Source organism: Aythya marila (assembly GCF_965140915.1).
Source record: "Aythya marila genome assembly, chromosome: 9".
NCBI classification, from domain to species: domain Eukaryota; kingdom Metazoa; phylum Chordata; class Aves; order Anseriformes; family Anatidae; genus Aythya; species Aythya marila.
Genome location: NC_139050.1, coordinates 9,760,363 through 9,780,032, shown reverse-complemented (window position 1 = coordinate 9,780,032; position 19,670 = coordinate 9,760,363). Strand labels below are relative to the sequence as shown.

Sequence of the window (19,670 nt, the reverse complement as noted above, 5' to 3'; positions counted from 1 at the left end):
GGCTAAAAATAAATTACATTGGATTTGTTTAATATAGCTTCCAGAGCCATGTGCACTAGATACCATAAGACCAACCAAACGGGGCTTGGAGAGAGAAACCAGTATATTTAAAACAGCTAAAAATGACTCAAATGGCCTTGTGAGATATAAAAATGTTTCCAGAATTAAGTCTGGCATTGTGGGACCTTCTATGGGTAGAAGTAAGTATACGTGTGTAAACATAGATACAAAATGAGTATATCCTATAAATGGCTACTTACATATGACAGAAACAGATATGTCTTCACTCATTTCCCTCTGCATGAAAAATTGAGTGTTTATAGCAGCTACTCTGTCTTAATTAACTGGTATATATCAATATACACTTAATGAGTAACACTAAATAGCTACATATTTTTCTGCTGCCAGCATGATTTATCTTTTCTGCTGTTTACTGATTCTTTATGAGTCAAAAATAATTAATTAAAATAATGTGCTTTCTTGTATGTCATTAATAATTCCATCTCTGCTCATGGATATATTTGTTTGGTCCGTGTATCTCAGAGTAGTCCAGCCCTATCCCATTGCATTCCATGCTTCAGCCCCTGGGTCTCATGTAGTAGATATAGCTATGAGCTATAAGATGTTAAGATGTTAAACTGTTCCTTGTCTGAAGCTATTCTGCATATATGTATATGTACATACATATATATTTAGATCTATAAACACATACAAACACTCTCATCTGTATAGGGAGAGTTAACCTAATTTTTAAAGCACATAGAAGTGGAAATCTACAAGCCCTTCTGGTTTTCATTATAAGCGCTTAAAACTGATTAAACCAAAAGCTGACCTTATTTTTATTCTTTTCCTTAAATTAGTGCACATGCAATGGTGAAAGTACATCCCTGCTTGAAGATTTTGAGAACATCTTGAGAAGTAACGGGTATAAAACTCATTTTGCTCTTCTGACGTCATTGACATATTTCTATATGCTAACAAGAACTCCTATCTCTAAGAGAAGCTCCCTTTCCTATTTCCTGCTGGTTATAATAATAATCCTGCTGTTGTTGCCTCTGATGCCACGCCATTCCCTATTTCTGGTTAGAAGTTATAAGTGAAATTGTCACTAAGTAGCTGTGGTTTTCCAGGTTTATCCTTGGAAGGTAGGTGAATAATTAAAACCAAAACACTGCTTTTCCTAGGAGAGGGGGAGTATATGACTACCCACACAGGACTAGGTGCAAATCACAGGATGTAGCCTCAAAACAGAAGATAGCAGTGTACTGTGTAAGTACATGAGAAGACCCTCAGCAGCCTGACCAATGCTCTCTCCTATTTTACAGAGTTGCACATGGGAATTGTGGGTCTGTGTTTCTTTTTGTTTGTTCTCTTCTGTTTGGACCATGTGAAACCTTCTAGTCATGGAAAGAATATAAAACATAAAGTTTAAACTTTGTCCAGAAATGTCACAGCCTCTAAAAAATTAAAAGACGGGTTTAGGAAGTTCAGTCTATGATGAAATGACTTAGTCAAGTACGTGGTATAGGAAATAATGTCCTGGGCATAATGCTTTGCTGAAAGCAGAGGGGTTTAGTAATACCAGGATACACAAAGAGAGGTTAGCAGATGTCTTGGTTGAAGTTTTTCAAGACAGACTGGTTAGTAAGCAGACAAGCTCAGTGTCCCTGGGGCGGAGAACACCTGTGCTGCTCTTGGGGAAAAAAATAGTGACATCCATTTCTATTTCTAGATTTGCTGGTTGTGTATGAGACACTTGTTAAGGAAGAAATGAGCATGGGTGGTTATTTGAACTGCAGGGGTCAGAACTCAAAGGAGTTTTTTATACAAAAACATCCACAGAGCGAGGAAAGAAGAGGGCTGAGTTTGTTCATCAAGGAATAGTAGAGCTCTCAGTTTTTCCTCCCCCAGTGGTTATTGGGTGGAGGGCCCAAGGAGTGCCTGTTTGGTGAGTCTGCTTGCAAATTCGTAGCTGCAGGGAAGCCAGAAGTCAGTAAAGACATCAGAATCTTGTTAGCCTGGTTTCTACTGGTTTGAAATGCCAGGCAAGTTTGGAGTGCTGCTCTCCTAGGCTGTCCTTGTCAACTGCATCAAGCTAAATGCAAACCTGATGTAAACTGATACTATTCTTACAGCCTGCTACACTGATTCTACAAACTTTTAGCACTCAGGAAAAATATTTCACAGAATCACAGAATCACAGAATTTCTAGGTTGGAAGAGACCTCAAGATCATTGAGTCCAACCTCTGACCTAACACTAACAGTCCCCACTAAACCATTTGATAGGCAACTCTGAAAATTGTGCAGCAAACAGCATCAGTAATGCAAACTTCTCCAGAATTGTTCTTTTTAGCCACAAAGGATAGACTCCGGTGGGAAAGGAGGTTTGCAGGACTGCTGCTCCCACTGCAGAGCAGTCTCTTTCTGTTCCAGGACTGGGGTACCAGTTTGGGGCTTTGGCAGTCACATCCAGAAACCCCCATGCTTGCCTCCATTTTGCCTGCTACAGCACTAGACAGTATTGCACTCTAGAAAAACAGGCACCCATGCAGTGCTGTTTGGCTGCAGGAACTCTTCATTTTTTGTCAGACAAGTGACACTCTCCTCAATCATGATTATGTAGCTCAATTTAGGTAGTGGAAGTGCTGTATAAGATCCGCAAAGCTTTTCCTTTCAGATCTTTCCCACTAACAGCAGTTGTTTCATTCCTCTTTCTCCCCAATTTTTAAGCACAGAAAGAGCAAGGCTGGGATGAGGATAGGAAGTCTCATGCCTGTGGCACTGAATTGGCTCCTGTGAGAGCAGACTTCATTTCTCAGCTCTGCTGCAGTTCCCTGAGCAATCTTGAACAAGTCAGGGATTTTCCTTGGTCTTAGATCCCCTTCTCTAGAGTAGGAGTGGTATACTGTGGTATATAAGTACTCCTATATTTTTCCCACGGTCTTTTTTCTTGGGAGCTACTTGAGCAGGAATTTAGTACAACAGAATGAAATAAAGAGAGCCTTATGGGTTCAAAAGAGGTCTGGACAATGCTGTAGTAGTAGTAATAATAATAATAATAATAATAGGTATGACCTGTTTGGGTATTCTCTCTTTTTGTTTGTTTGTTTTGTTTTATTCATTTGCTATTTCCTATATTTTTAACCCCAAGTGAAAAGCAGACATTTTGTCTAGATTCCTATTTCCTCAGTGTTACTGTGATTCTCCCTAAATTTTAGTTGTGCTGGCTGCAGTTCATTCTAAGAAGGGGTCATTGTTTCAGGAATTGCCCCCTTCTGGAATAGCAAAGTCCAATTTTTGCAGATTAAGCTAGACCTGTTTTTTCATAGACATCTGATGATTTTGGCTGGGAAAGAGAAGGCAGAGAGGTGCCAAGGTTTCTAGATTGCTTTAGGTTTCACTGAAGCTAGTCCATTTTTCTTATTTTAGATCTAATGGGGGTGCTTCCATGGGGTGCTACTTGGAAACAAAAAATGTTGCCTCCAGGCACTATTGTGGTAAAGATGGTGATATAATTTCCTATAGAAATCATATGACAAGCTACTTCCAAAAGTAGAGTTTTAGTAAAAATTCCAGGCATTGGCCACAGATAATGGTAATTATATAGTTAAAGCATTTTACATTGTCTTGCAAATATCCTCTCCAAATTACAGAAGCGTGGGACAATGTGTTCTTTGTCTCTAGGCTCTTCTTTTCTGTCAATTACTATGTTGTTTCACGCATGCTCTTATAGTTACAGTTGGTCTCGTAAGTAAGTGGATTGGATTTATCAGTCCATGTTGGAGTTTGGGTACAGTGAGACCTGAATAAAAGTTCTGTCCATCTCATAAAGTGAATGTCAGCCAATTAGTCCTTTTTGCAAGTTCAGTGAAACCTTTTAAGATTTTTTTTTTTCATTTGTTTTGGTGCAATTTCCTACTTTCAGCTAAGTCTGGAACTGGCAGACCTACTATAACGGCTGAATCTGTCAATAGGTTAATATCTCAAGAGCTAGGTTGTTCTTATGAGATTTGAGTCCTTGTTTACTTTGTGCATTTAAAAATATACATAAATGCTGGGATAGAGTTCACAGCTCTAGTGGACTCACAGTAATTGGTCTCCTGAGAATGAAAGAAAAGATCAGCTAAGGGAAAAGATCAGCCTGGCATTAGGAGGAAAACAGGCTGTTTTTCACATTTCCTGTCTTTATTTTATTTATTTTTTAAAGCAAGATCACACATAAAAATATGCCAGGAAAAATCACAACTTGTCCTGCCCCTGGAAAAAGACACACAGTTTGGTTGATTGGTTTGGGGGATGTTTGCCGCTTAGTTTGTCACATTAATGCCTGTTTTGTGCAGCCTCAGTCTCCTCTGGCTAGGCTTCCTCCCTGTGGTGGTTTTTATGCCTCTCAAGCTGTGCCAGTGGTGTCTGTCCTTTCCACCAGCCAGTATTTCAACTGTGTCCTGGCTGTGCCCTGTCTGGGTTGCCCAGGACCCCTTCAGGGTGACTTTGCTGGTAGAGCAAAGCTGGTTCTTTTTCAGGCACTGTATTTGTGCCTTTGTTTAAGGTTTGTCTGAGGTTTCTTCCTCAGACTGTTCCTCTTCCAGCATCCCCCAGAATAGGATTTTACTCACCTGACTGTCAGGGGCTGAACCGGTGCCTCATTTGCCATCAGGATTAGGTCCGTCCAACAAATCTGGACTAAGCTCCCACAAACTGTTAGAAATTTGCAATTCAGTTCTGAATCCTGATCAGGTGTGTCCTACTGAAGATCGCTGTCCTTCAGTCCTTGTACCTTCTGTCAGTTCTGCTCGAAAGTAAAGTTTCCCTCAGACTTTGTTTGCTCAGTTTCCAGAGTCACAGCAAACACAATTTAAAGGAACAGCTTTCCCTTTATCTAGGTTAGTACAAACACCCTCTGAATGTCCTTTGCACCACTTGTGCCAAAGGTTTAATGACAGGGCTTTGTTAAACCTCCCATATAAATCTTTAACAGCTGGGTGAAACCTTGGTCCAAATCTGCAAACTCAAATAAGTGGAAACAGTAAATGGTATTTGCTTACACTTTTCAGGCCCACTGGCTGAGCTACTGCTTTTGCTTTACATTATTTAAGGGCATATGAGATGCAAAGGCCTCAATGCTTACGACTATTTTTAGGTTGCCTTTTTTTTATTTTCATGCATGTTCACATACCTGGGCATTGGGATGAATATAGCAGAGCCAGCCTGGTTTAATTTTAAGGCTTTTTGTATCTGTTCATCCAAAAGCATTATAATTTTCTCCCATGAAATACTTTGATTTTGTGTTCAGGTTGTGCTTACATTTGCTGCTCTTTCAGGTGGGCTTGCTTTCTACTGTCTGAATATCCTTCTGTGAACAGCTTAGGGCCCGATGCCTCAAAGGAATACAGATAAACCTGCACACCTATGCAGTGTTATACTTGGGTAAAACATTTTCCTTCATCCTTGGATAACTAAGCCTGTAGAATGAATGACTGACACAAAGCACCATAGTGCCTGCTGAAGTTGATGCTAGTCTTTCCCATGACTTTTTTCTTTTTGAAGGTCACTAAACTTACCAACTGCCTCATCTCCAAATGCTTTAATTGGTCATAGAATTACCCCAGTCTTTTTAAAATAGGTTGTATTTTTCCCACGCCCAATCTACTCTGTAGAAATCCAAATGTGTATTCAGTAAAGCTCTGCTCCATCTGCGGTCAGTCATCATAGCCTCATGGTCACCAGTGTCACTATCCCTTTATACCAGCTGAAGGCCTGACCTGGGCACAGAGAGCTGTCAGCAATGAATCCTGTAATGATTAATCAAGGTCACTGTCAGACCTGCGCACTCCTGCTCTGTGAGCTAGTGGGCCACAGGCATGAGGGATGTTCTGGAATTTGGGTTCCCCTATCACAAGAGTGAAACTTCAGGGTGAAACTTGCTAGCCTTGTGCTTCAGACTTGTTTATCTGAGTGTCCCCAGAGCTGGCAGGGTACATGAGGCAAGGGATTCCAGTTTTATTGCATTTTTCAATCATTAAGTTCCTCCAGTTCTCCTGGAGCAACTCCTTATCAACTTTGCTATTTTGAGGACTAAATAAATCATGTTTCTACAGCCTCCTTTCTATATGTGAATCTTAGCACCTCTCTTTTTGCTTTTCATGGATCTTCATCTTATTACAAAAATAATATATCTACTTTTTCCATTCCAAATAGAATGGGTGGGGTGAAAAAACGGTGTAATGTGTATCACAGGTAGGCTAGGCTGTTCATGGGGCAGTGTCTTCCACAGGGGACAAAGGCTGCACTGTGACAAATGCAGAATTCACCGTTTAGTGCCAGAAGGCATACCGGCCCATTTTAGAGTGATGGTGTTGCCCTTTGGGTAGAGAGAGTAGAGCTTTTTTTCACCCAAGTCTCTCCATGAGGAGCAGAAATCATTTTTAAGAGCTAGGCTATTATTTACTGGGAAAGTAAACACTGAGAGCACAATCCTTTGCTTACTCTTGATAGAAATCAAAGGTAACATAACAGGAGTCACTGGAGAGTAAAATGATACAAACCCAAAGAGTACCTGCTCCTCATACCTGTTGCTCTCACAACTGATAAGGATAGCGAGGCAGTGGCTTTGAATATGCGCAACGGCTCATTTCTGTAATGAGGTGGAATTGAAAAAAAGCACAGAACAAAACAGGTAGATGTTCCCTTGTCCAAAGAATCCTCTTTTCCAAAGATCTCTGCTATTAGCACTTGTGTGAGTTACATTCGTTATTATTAATTTGACCTTTTCTTGTTTTATTTTGATTTGTTTTTCCTGACAGCACAGAGTGTCATTCAGCCATCAGGTCCATAGGACTTACATTCTGCACAAACGATACCATACTCCCTAATGTCTGGAGGGCAGCCCATAGGATTTCAACTAAAAATTTGCAAAGCTGTGTAATTGCTCTTTCATATGGCCTACCTCCATATAAGACATCTTGATTTTAACTTTAGCTGACTGATGACAGCTGCTACACTCTGTAGCTTAGCCATAAATACTGAATTACCTGTGCCAGGCTTGCCTTTCTAGTAGTTTAACAAACCAATGGATTCAGGTTTAAATATTTTGCAAGGGAAATACACACTGATAGTTTTTGATGGACTAGGTGTCACTCTCATTACATGTAGCATCTCTTGTTTTCTTATTTATTTGTTTTCACATATGCTCAGCAGTACTAGCATATGAAATATGAATTCTTAGCCTTCCTTTGCAGCTATTGCTATATCTTTCCTGCGAGGTGGCACCTGAAATTGAGCTTGGTTGTCCAAATGCAAATGCTCCATTGTTCAGTATTCTCTCATTACATTATCTTCTGCATTATTTTTATATCCTCTTATTAATGCACCCACACACCCCATTTGCATTTTTTAACCTTTTTTAAAACATTTTCATTACAACAATCAGATGTAATGGCAATGAAGTAAGTTGGGAATAATAGAAGTGACGAGTTTGATTCTCCCTAGACCTATACTCATTTTAAACTTCATTGTGCCACTGGTTTTGATTTACCCCAGCAGGAAGCAGGGGGATCAAACCCAGCACATCTACACAGAGAAATCCACGTTTTGTAGTCAGCAAGGAATGGTTTTATAAAATAGTTCCAGCACACAACATGCTGTTTGGTGAAAGCACTGCTGTCAGGAAGGAAGGTGGCCTTTTTGCAGAGGACTGCAGTGCGGGCTGGGGTCTGAGAGCAGCGCTGGGGGCCTGGATGCTGTCTGCAAGCACGGGGTGCCCACCTGCTGGCTGTGTGGTTGCCCTGCATGGGCACTGGGATTCATCTCACAACAGGACTAAGCTTGCATTTTTTGCCTGGGGAGTGGTTTTTAGCCTTTCCAGGCTGTTACCCTCTGAACAGCCACATCTGCTACCTGCCCTGGGGAGCGGGTACCCTGACTGGCTGTTTCTGCCAGGGGAGATGGGGCTCTTGCTTTGGGAGGGAGGGTAAGGACATGCGGGGACAGGGAGCTTCGTGACAGGAGGTGGCAAGGGCACAGCCACCCTGACATGCACGTGCTGCCAGCGTAGAGCAGGGAACCACTGGCACCACAACACTCACTATGAGCCACGCTCGGGACTTCCCACCCTGAGAAGAGATGGACAGCCAGTTTTAAGCTGCGGCCAGGCAAAGTGAGTTCTGTGAAACAAACAAGCATTCATGGTCTGGCTGGCTGCAGAAGCTGTGCGTGACTCAGAGCACCACCTGAGCAACACTGCTGTTAGCCAGGGAGCAGAGAAAAGGTGAAGAAATCCACAAAGCAATCATTCATGTCTCACTCTGGCAGGCAGTGTCTTAGCAGCGTCTTTGGTGTCTTTCTTCCTTTCTTAATTGTTTCTGCTTAGCTTGACTCTGGATTTTCTCCAGGACTCACTGGTAGAAGTTAACATCTCGTGGATATCAATGCTATTGTCTGGAGGGGTTTTTCCTTGCATTGACTATTGTGTGATTCCAGATATAACAGCAAGATACAAATGCCCTCAGGCTTCTTTTGTGTCTCTGTTAAGGCAATACTTTACTTGCCCAGTTAAGGCAAGGTTCATAAATATGGGGTGTGGTTTTACAATACAGCTAATTTGATCTAATGGCCAGCTGCCAGAGAGGTGAATCTATGCCTCCTGTCAACAGCTTCGTACTCCTCCTCCCTCCCCTGCTGCTTGTCTGATTCCTGCTGACGTAGTCCAGGACAGTGACCCAGCAGAAAGCTGTTCACTTTTTTTTTTTTTTTTTTCTTTTTTTTTTTTTTTTTTTTTCTTCTGGATTAGTTTTCTGTCAGACTGTCATCCTCTGATGGCTTGCCAAGGTAAGATGAGCATCAGTGCTGGCACAAGAAGGGATGCAGGGTTGCTTAAGAGAGAGGGAAGATGGTAATACAGAAGCATTTAATTAAATTGCTTGGTCGTAAATCAACACCTTAGCAACTCTCTATTTGGCTTGCACAGATCAAAACCACAACTGCTGTCAAGTGGGTAGACTTTGCTTCCTCCTTTTTCTTTACTAGCAAGATCTATTTGCAGGATTATTATTATTATTTTCCCAATAATCTCAGAGCCAAGAAGTGTTAATGGCAGCAATGGAAACACAGCAGAGAAAACAAAAAGGAAGAGAAACAGCCAGGAATGGGAAAGGTGAGGCAAGGCTGTCTCTGACAGCAGCAGCACCACATTACATCAGTAGCACAAGGTAGTCACGAAGTCAATTTACTTGGCTACTCCCAGCAGTAGCAGCTGCAGGTGCTGCCCTTAAGCTCGGCAGGCCTGAGGGAGAAGAGGACAGGTGCTGTCCTCTTCTCCCTCAGCCTCCCACCACGTGTTGGGACCCTACGCTCATACTCGCCCCTCCTTTCTTCTGCTTGACTGTGCCTATTGATTCATTGACTGCAGCTGCTGGTGTGAAGTTTGGCTGCTGGGAGCTGCATCCGTATGCAGTAGCATGCTCCTGTACTGCTGCCTGGGTGCCCCTGTGTCAGTCCATCCCATCCCTTCATCCAGAAACTGCACGCTGATGGATGCCAGGTGGGTAGAGCCAGCAGAGGGATGTGTCAGCTTGTCACAGCACCCTCGCTCCCTGGTTATAACCATTTTCTGGGGTCTTGTAGCAAACTTTCATGGAGCTCCAGAGCACTCTGAGAGGAAGTGCTAGGAGGCAGCGTGCTGGGACTGGAGGAACTTTCCCCTCCTCAGCACAAGGGGACAAGAAGAGCAGGAAAGGACAGGCAGGAGTGAACTGTGTGACCATTACCAACAACAGCTATTCTGTAGTCCTGTCAATCCATGCTGATAGAAATAAGTCATTTAATTACTACAGTCATTTAAAAATCTTTCCCTCGCATTTGTCCAGCTCAGATGGAACCTCCCCTTGTATGCAAAACAGGTTTGCCATTTAAATATTGGCTTGTGTATACATGCCAGCTGCTAGCTCTTCCTGGGGGATCCGAGACAGCTGACATCGCTGCCAATATAAATAATTTTGCAGGTTGGAGACTAGTTGGTAGGAGTGTGGTGAACCTCCCTTTTATCGTATCCAATAAGAGTGCTTTTTTCCTTTACTTTTGACGTGACTTCCAGGAGGCACAGAGTGAAAGAGGTATTTCATTTTTTATTTTTTTTTCCTCTCCATATCAGTGGGTATTGCTGGGAGCTAAAAAGCTAAATACTACGTTTTTTTTTTGTTCAGGTTGGAGTACGGTCTATGTAGTCCTCCACCAATCATATGCTATGAAAAATAATGCTGTTTCATGTAATTCCTCTGTACTGCTCAGAAAACCTGTGTCTTAAAGCACAGGAGCTTCTGCCAGGCTGAACCACAACGTTTTGAAAGCAGAACTTGACCCATTGTTTAGGAAAGCAATGACTGAGGAGGCTGAAAATCCCCTTGTAGGTGTGGTATGAAGTCTTTACCACAAGAAAAACTTTGCTTCTAGTGTAGTTAAAAAGTTTAATGCAGCTGGCAGCTGGATTAAAGTAATTCCAGCTTTGTGCCTTTTCAGTTTTGAATTTTCAAAGTTTTAAAGTCATGCGTTTAAAGTTTATTGCTTGACAGGTGTCACTGATAGCTCTACTTTCTGACCTTGCACTGAGGCTGGTTTATTTATTGGTGCTGCCCGGCTTGTTAAGGAATCCCATGCTCTAGATTTAGTGTAGGATGTGCTCTAGGGGCTTGAGAAGGCTGGAATAGCTCTCTGGCGCTGGCTTTCAGCGGAAATAGGTACAGGCACTCTGTTTAGCTAGGAGGGAAGGCTTGCACATAGAAATACGCTGTGTAGCAAGCATTTTAGAAGCAAACTGGATCTCCTATTTCTTAGCCCTGTACAACTGGAACATGGCTTCTCCTGGCCCCTTTCTGTGCAGTATTCTAATGGAAGCGTCATCTTTTTTTAAATGAAACACTGTGTGTGTATATATATATATATATATTTCATAATAGTGTTCAGCTGACTTCTATAAGCTTGGAACATGCTGCAAGCCCAGCTCTGATGTTGAGCAGAGAAGGACAGATTCCTGTGTTTGTACTGAAAAGCAGAATTTTAGTTGGCTTTTGAACTTGACTTTCTCAGGTTCTTTTGTTTGTGTTCCTTGCCCCCTTTTCCCCAAACCTCCCTGGCTAGGTTTGGTTGGTTGGTTGGGATCTATCTACATTCCTCCAGGAACAAACTGACTCCTGCACAGAGCAGCAGGGCACCCTGATGGGGATCAGGAGATAGAGTTCAGTTTATTACCTTATTTCTGCTGCTTTGTTTTTAAAGACCTACTGCCTTTTCATCGTGGATCTGAACTTGTTAACGACAGTTTTTTGTAGTAGCTGAGGTCAGTGGAAATGTTATCCTTTTTAGTCACTCTTCTTGGAGAGGGTTAAAATAAATAAGCATGGAAGGAATTACTCTCTTCTGTATTTAAAAAGAACAAAACAACAAAAAAAACAAGCAAAACAAACTAAACAGCAAACCATGTAAGCTGCCTTGAAGGAGAGAAGTGGAAGGAACAAATACCTGATCTTGGTGCTTGCCAGAACCTATCCCTTACTGCAGCTTGGGTTCCTTCTTCCAGCTTCCTCCTTCTTCCACCATGCTTTTCTTTCTCTCTGCACAGTTCTGCTTGGAAGCAGGGTACTGGATCTCAGGGCAGCAACTTCCCCAGTGCACTGGAGAGGAATTGCAAGTAAATGGCAATAATCCCTGAACAGAATGTTTCTCAAGGGTAAGCCTGGGAAGTAAATTCAGAACTCCAGTAGATGCCAAAAAACAGGAGGCAATACTGGTTTAATGGCCGCATGACAAATTTGCCTTCTCCCCATTAGTTTCTCTGTCATCCGCAAAGAGGTTATCAGCGACCTCTTAGGAAATAAATTACTGTGTCAACTCCACTTCTCCTTCCATGCCCATTTACCTCACAAAAGTACAGCTAACTTTTCTCCCAAGGTAATCAAATTGATACAAGTCTGAGCAATTACTTGCAAGTTGTGTGCAGCTCTCCAGTCTCCTGCTTGTAGTTCAGGCCTCTGTTCCTAGAAGGTCGGTGTGGTTTTCTTTTCCCCTTCCAGATATAGCTCTTGGTCTGTCAAAAGACACTGCTGTGGTCTACAAACTTTGTCTTGACAGTGTCCTTATATCAATGCTGGCTGCAATGCTACCACTTTCTTCTTCCTTGCAGGCCAGCCAGTGTTATTTCAGTAGGAATAGGATAGCATCAGGGACACATGCATTCCTTGGCAATCTAATCCTGGAGAGGCTGGCGTGTCAGATTTGAATTCTTGCGGCGCTGCAGTGTGAGCTTTTGAACACTCCTCATGTGGCTGTTCTGTTCAAGATTTGCTGTTCTGTTGATGATTTGCTAATTTTACTTCTCTCTTATTTAGGATAGTGTAGCCAGTGTTTTTACCTTTGAAAATGGGTAGAGGTCAAGAAAAAAATCAGTTCTTTTCAACTGGCTGGAGAATAACTAAAGCAGCCTTTATTATTATTATTATTATTAAATAAATATTAAGAGCTTTAAGCTATTTAAAGATTCTGCATTTTTTATTTTGTGTGAAACTCAAGCTGCTGTGACTCAGTCTCTGCTTGAGGATCCACCGCAAAAGAAGATAGAAGAAGTTGAATACTGACTTTTAAGTGTGTCTGAAAAAGGATGGAAGAGTTTCTCTGCAGGTGGATACAGTGTGCGTATGCATACAGGCATAATATGCACACTGTGTGTGGGGTATACACACATGTCCCTGTCTAGTCTGAACAGATGCCACTTGGTCCCAGAATTTTCCTCAGCTGTAGTGGGCGCTGTGTCCAACAGCTGTTCCCAGCCCTCGAACATCCCACCTTCCCTCACTCCCCATTTAGCACCAAGAGGAACAGAAGAGGGGAACAGAAGAGCATTGTGGCGTGCACACTGAGCATCCTGCAGAGGGGCCAAGAGCATGGGGAGAGATGCCTGTAGGGGACAGGATCATACAGGAGGGGCTAGGCTGCAGTGGGCTGTTCTGCTCCCACTGCCATGCTGCAGCACAGCCTCCGTGGCACTGGTCTTTCAGCTCTACCTCAGGGGTTCAAGGGGTGGCCCAAATCTTTCTCTTTTTTTTCTTTTCTTTTCTTTTTTTTTTTTTTTTTCTTTTCTCCCCCACACTCCCTTGCCGTTCCCTCAAGAAGGATTTCAGTATCGGGATGGCACCATGAGCAGGAATCTTAGGGAACCTGTGCTGCAGTAGACAGGCTGACTAATATCCCTTTAAATAATCTCCCTTTAAATAGTCTGGAAGTACTCTGGTGAGCTTCTGTTTCAGGAACCATGAGAACAGCCACGGCTGCAGTCTGTATAAATAGCCAGATCCATGCTGCTCTGTAGTGAACAACACAGTTATTTGTTCTAGGACAGTCTTCCTATTTTCTTCATGGCATTGCATGGAGAGCTGAGATCAAATCTGTGGTAATGTTTCTGTACAGAGGCTGCTCTGCTGCCTTTTCAGAGGCTGCTGCACTGGAAGTGGCAGTGAGGAGGGAGCAGCTACCCCTTGGAGATGGACTTCTCTCCCCTGTGGCTTTGCATCTGAGCAGCAATGGTGCTGGGGCTGGCTAGGGTCTGTACAGCTGGCTTTAGCTAAAAGAGTGCAGTTAGGACCCTCTGATCAGTGCTGTAAGCTTAAGAAATTCATGTGTATTCATAGCATCTGGAAGGTGAAAGCAAGGAGTAAATTGAATGCTCGCTCCCTAGCTGTGGATCTGGATAGAGCATAATGTGATGGTCCTGGCTGAGAACAAACTGCTTATATGCATTGTCTGAACTCAGTAATCTGAACTGTAAAAGAAATTTGTTAATCAAGTCTGTGCTAGGCTAGCTAATTCTTTTTTCTTCTAAGATGGAAGAGCAAAAATTGATCTCCAGGTAGATATGTGCTTTCTGCAGCTGCTTAAGCAACCTTCAGTTTGTCTCCATCTGGTCCTGAATTATCAAGACAGCCTTCAAAAACATGAGGATCTGATACACAGCCAATAGCCACTATAGCACCTTCCTATTTATCTAAATCGTGGAGAATCCTCAACGCTCAAGACAGCATTGCAAGTCTTGCCTCAGCTGAGGTAGGAGGCATTTGAATTTCTTACTCATAGTGTATTGTCATCTTATCCTTGCCATCCTACCCACTCAATGCGTCAGAGATCTAAGGCCTGATTTTTTTTTCTGAATTTTGTTTTTATTTTATTCCCCATCCCCCCAACATCTCTGCTGAGCTGAGGATATTCAGGCCTTCAGTTTCTGCTGCATTGTGTCAGAGGTCCTTTTTCTTTTTTTTTTTTTTTTTTTTCTTCCCTCTTTCCCCTCCACTCTGCTCAGATGTAATTCCCCTGAGCCAGTGGGTTTTTGCCAGGGTAAATCAGTTATCAGGAGAGGCTTGGTGCAACAGGGCAGACAGATGAGTGGATCCAAGGGGAGGAAGAGAGACAATATGCAGACATGGCACAGACCAGGTCCATAGAGGCAGCTTCCCTAGTGTCCCCTCATGATTGCTTTCTTCCCTAATGTTGCTTTTAAGTCACTGTACAGATGACAAGTGTCCCACCTGATGTGTTACCAGCTCCATATTGCTGATGACTTTATTTTCAAGTTCTTTGAGGCCCTTAGGAACATGTTCATGGCCCTGTAAGACCTCATGTCTGCTTCAGGCAAGCAGTGGCCTTTCCCCTTCCAATGAGAAACCTGCAGAACCCAGTATGTAAGTCTAATTCTCCTGCCTTGGGCCTCTCATGGTACGCTCAGATGTCTTAGATCCAGTTGGTTGACACCTTCCAGTTTCACCATTTAGACACCTTTTGGACTGTTTTTTCATCTTATGAGGGAGGATGTTCTCTTTTTCTTTTCTTCATGCTCAGTGCTTACCATCGTCAAATAGGGGCATGGCTGTGGCCATGGATTGCCTCACTGTGTTGTCATTATGGGGTTCAAAGTTCATATTTGGCAAAGCATAAGTTTTGTTTTGGGAATTGGAAACACCATCAGCAAAAATAGTAATGTTCTTCTGAGGCAAAATACTACAATGTTTGATTATCAACAATCTTCTGAATTTCAAAGCAACCCCCCAAAAATCCCAGCTTCTGAATTTCATTAAAAAGAAAAAACAAACTACAGACAGATTTTTAATTAACTGTATTTAGTGTACTTAACCCCAGGAAGATTAACCAGTCTGTTTCTGGGGTAGGTCTGGTCTGTGTGGCCGACTACAATGCAACACGTGGATTCTGTTTAGAGGAGCACAAGAAAAAGACGAAAGTGAAAGCAGGAGAAGTTGCATTTAAGTGCATGTCGGGTCCCACTGAGCAGGGAGGGCAGAAAGCAGTGGAATCTGCTCCTGTCAAGCTTTGGTAGGCTAAGTGTGGGTTAAAATGCAGTGCGTTTTGTCTTCTTTACCTAGTGTGATGGCTTCGTTTCCTGTCCTGAAGCAAGAGACGTTGTTCCGGAACGGTACATGGAGCTACCGAATTCCAGCCCTGCTCTACCTGCCGCGTTTCAGCATCATCCTGGCATTTGCTGAAGAACGAAACGATGTGGTAGATGAACATGCCAAGCTGATAGCGATGCGCAGAGGCATGTATGACCCATCCACGCACCATGTTCAGGTACCAGAGTGGGGAGGAAATGGAGAGACTGTCCAGCCATATTGCTGCCCTGTCCCAAATGAGTTGAATGGGTCTGCTTTCTCCACTGTAGCTAAACCGCTTTTACTTCTCCCAGCTGTAAGAGACAAGCCCACCTTTCGGTAATGCATGTGTCTTTATGACTGCTGGGATTCAACCCCATGACTGGGCAGTTGTTGAGGGACTAAAGTGGAGCGGGTACAGTACATTTTCTGGGGATGACTCTGACCCATCTCTGCAGAAGCAGAGAGGGGCATGGGCAAAAGTCCTGTTGCAATAGTAAAGATGTGGAAAAGAGGCAGAAATGAGGAGTATCACAGGGATGGGGAGGAGTGAATTAGCAATCAGTGACTATTTTTTTAATTCATCTTTTTAGAACTAATTCCTGGTTTAAAAAACAATTGAGAACAGCTAGTCTCCCCACGCAAAAGAGTGTCGTCTGGTTTGTCTGTGCCAGTGAATTGGCTACCTTATTAATCTACCAGTTATTACTAACAGTTATCTTGCTGGGTGACTGGGGGTGGTGGATACTCTATTTATAATCATTTCTTGCATTTGCAAATGCATTAATGTCTTCTTTGGGGGGGGGGGGGGGGAAGTAATTTTTCTATTCCAATCCTTCACTGGTGACTGTCTTAGATTATAGACTCTTAAGAGCTGGAGTCTGCCTAGCAGAAGCAGCCTCTGAGTGCACCTGCAGTGTTGTACCATTCAGGTAACACCTTGTGTAACCCCTGTAATTCAGTTAAGTAGGGCTCAGTTGGTCATAAGCTCAGTAATTTGTGTTCACATGCTAGGGTTTCTTAAAATGGAAATATTAAATATTCCCCCCAAAAAGTTAATACTGGTTGAATAGACAAAGATAAGACATAAGCAAAAAGTGTAATCAGCAAGTCAGGGTAGAAAAGCTAATTAGTATAATCTTATTGGAAAACACTGCTTCTTTTACCAAACCAATAACTCTATGTAGGAATAATTTTCTAATTGCCATGTTGGTGTTTGAAATGTGGTTGTATTATATGCTATTCATGTAAAGAAAGGTGGGGCTTGGAGGATTGGCATGCTTGTTCTGCAACCTATTTTCTGTGTGATGTTGGACAACTCGGTCCGAATTTCCGCACCAGGGTGTGTAACGCCATATGATCAGCTCCAGCAAGGTGTCTCACTGAAGGCTGCCACAGATCAAAATGGAGAAGCAGAAGTCTTAATGCAAATGGGTTTGTCAGCATCCAGTATACTTCAAAAGGATTCAGTTATTTACATGACTTCCTGAGAAGCACTGACAGAGTGCAGGGTCTACAAGCACATTTTAACCACATTTTATATGCCTGTGTCATATGTATATATAAATGCTTGTGAGAATTCCTTAAAATTCAGTTAGTGTAGTTTTTTTTTTAACAGTGTAGTCAGACACCAGCTGCATGGAGATGTGGAGTTATCAGCTCCTCAGTGAGCTGTAATTTAAACAGGACATAACCCACCTGTTCAATGAAGCGCATGAGCACTGCATCATCCAAATAAACTTTATTTTAATTTACATTTGGTGGTGCCGGTATGTTGGCTGCCTGTTTCTTGCTCTATCTGCAAACTTGCTCATCCTGTGCTGTTCTCAAACTCTTCTGTAACTTTTATCTGGGCATACTTGCACTGTAACCTGGATTTACCTGTAACAGTGTGTTTCATTCTTGTCTCCCTTCACACGGCCCTGGCAGTGGAGTAGCATGGAGACCATTGACAGTGCGCAGCTGAAAGATCACCGCTCTATGAATCCCTGTCCTGTTTATGATGAGGTCTCAGGGAAACTGATCCTGTTCTTCATAGCCGTCCCAGGAAAGATCTCTGAGCAGCACCAGCTCAGGACGAAGATCAACCTGGTGCGTCTCTGCTACATCACTAGCATGGACCAAGGACGCACCTGGAGCACTGCCCAGGATATCACCGAGGGTACCATTAGCTCCGAGTACAAGAACTGGGCCACTTTCGCAGTGGGGCCAGGCCACGGATTACAGCTGCTCAACGAGGCCCGGAGCCTTGTGATTCCTGCCTATGCCTATCGTATCCTTGACCCTAAGCAGCACCCCACCCCTCACGCCTTCTGCTTCATCAGCTCTGACCATGGGACGACATGGGAGATGGGGAACTTTGTGGGGAAGGAGAGCGCAGTGGAGTGCCAGGTAGCTGAGGTACACACCTGTGGCAGGAGGGTGCTCTACTGCAACGCAAGGAGCAGCACGGGAGCGAGAATCCAGGCCGTCAGCTACAACCACGGGGTGGACTTTGAGGGAGGCCAACGGGTTGAAATGCTTGTAGAGCCTCCCTTTGGATGTCATGGAAGTGTTACTGCCTTCCCACCTCCCCGTGATGCCAGGTGCCAAGATAGTTGGTTGCTCTACACTCATCCTACAGACCCAAAGGGTCGAAGAGATTTAGGAATTTACCTCAATAAAAGCCCTTTAAACCCAGAACAGTGGTCAAAACCAAGCATCCTCTTCAAGGGCTTATGTGCTTATTCAGATCTGCAGTACATGGGGGTTGGGCCAGATGGTTCACCCTTGTTCTCTTGCCTTTTTGAATATGGGACTCAACAGCAATGTGAAGAGATAATATTTGTAATGTTCACTCTGAAGCAAGCCTTCCCATCTGAGTGCTGAGTCTTGAGCCTTTTCAGCGGGATCCATCTAAAAACCACCTTTGCTGGTGCTTCTTTTCACTGTCACTTCTCATCTTTCAGCAAAAAGGTTTTTGTATTTTGTGCACCATTTGTTTGCCATTGGCTTGTACCATTTGTAGATTACAAAGTCTATTAAACATACTAAAACTAAACATATTTTGGTTTTGTTTTCCCTTGCCTGTTCTCCCACCTCAGTTTTCCCATTGGCTGCTATCTTAAACATCACATGCTCAAAGCAAGCATGACTTTTGCATGGGGTCTCTCACCTTAAGGCCTCCAACAGTCTTGCCTAGGGATGTGCCTGCTGATGGCTCAGGGCCTGCCTTAGATTAGAGGGCAGCAGTGTTGTGCTGAGCTGTATTTAGTAAATTGTGGGGGAAGTACTGGAAATGACACTGCCTTACTGCCTGTATCCACTGTTATTTTCAGAAAGCTGTTTGGGCCCTGATTAGGTGTACTTCTTGCAGTCAGTGTCGTACTTGCTAGCAGCTCTACCTCAGGACTTGCTGTCTTACGATTTCAGAAAGGCCATGGGATGCCATCATCTTGAAATATTCCCAGCCCTTATTATTTCCCACTTCTGTACTGGATTTGGGGTTGCTGTGTTGAGTTCCCAGGCTACTCAGGGACTTCTGTCTAAGTTCACCTTCTCCTTACTTCCCATGTTCTTGCTTTATTTGCCCTTTTGCTGATACTGCACTAAGTAGCTGCAGTTTCTCACGTGCAAGAAAACCACAGCCTCGTGTGCTCCAGCTGTTCCTTTTCCATGGGCAGGGAGAGCGGGAACCGTGCAGGAGCCCCCAGCCCCATGTCTGGGGACAGGGCAAGTGGCAGAAATTGCATTTTGCCCATAACACAACTGCAGGATCAGGACATGTCTGCAGAGGGAGCTCCAATTTATAGTCACGAGGGGAAATACCTGCTGGTCTGTCTAACACATGTGCTTAGCTCTGATCCAACTGCTCTTATCTCTGACAGCCCAATGCCTCACAAGCATGGCTGTTATTATTATGGAGTATTACTGGCATATGGGGCAGTGTGTTAAACAAATAACAGTGCCTCACTTCCAGAAAATTGCATAGGCCTAAATGCCAGAGGAGGAGGACCTGACCAAGCCCAGAGCAGCCTGTGAGTGTTCAAGCTGGAAGTCTTTTCAGAGTAAACATTTTTCAGCAGGTTTTGGAAATAATCAGCCCCCAGTTTTGGTGAGAGACAGGCTCTTCTCAGGCTGTCATGTGAAGTTTAGACTTGGAGTAGACAAGAGGAGTGAGCAGGAATGAGGAGGGACAAAGGACAACACATAAGGGCACAAGGAGTCAGAAAAGCTTTACCCATGCCTCTGAAAAAATTCTTTACCAACGA

At 43.4% G+C, this 19,670-nt stretch overlaps 2 protein-coding genes across 5 annotated transcripts in view; one reads left to right on the top strand and one right to left on the bottom strand.

The window, feature by feature from the left end:
* Positions 1-4,794, bottom strand: part of NGEF (neuronal guanine nucleotide exchange factor) — a 50,114-nt gene extending 45,320 nt beyond the window's left edge. For 2 of the 3 annotated variants that reach the window (XM_082766991.1, XM_082766992.1), the window contains exon 1: positions 4,618-4,792. The gene's annotated coding sequence lies outside the window, so the exon portion shown is untranslated. Of the gene's footprint in view, positions 1-4,617 lie in introns of all 3 variants that reach the window. The other variant, XM_082766993.1, reaches the window with a different exon arrangement.
* Positions 1-18,397, top strand: part of NEU2 (neuraminidase 2) — a 32,757-nt gene extending 14,360 nt beyond the window's left edge. The window contains exons 1-3 of one of the 2 annotated variants that reach the window (XM_082766995.1): positions 874-925; positions 15,415-15,619; positions 17,350-18,397. In XM_082766995.1, the coding sequence (XP_082623121.1) occupies positions 15,419-15,619; positions 17,350-18,288 (1,140 nt within the window). In that variant the 5' untranslated portion in view covers positions 874-925; positions 15,415-15,418 and the 3' untranslated portion in view covers positions 18,289-18,397. Of the gene's footprint in view, positions 1-873; positions 926-15,414; positions 15,620-17,349 lie in introns of those variants that run through there. The other variant, XM_082766994.1, reaches the window with a different exon arrangement.
* Positions 18,398-19,670: the final 1,273 nt, after the last annotated feature.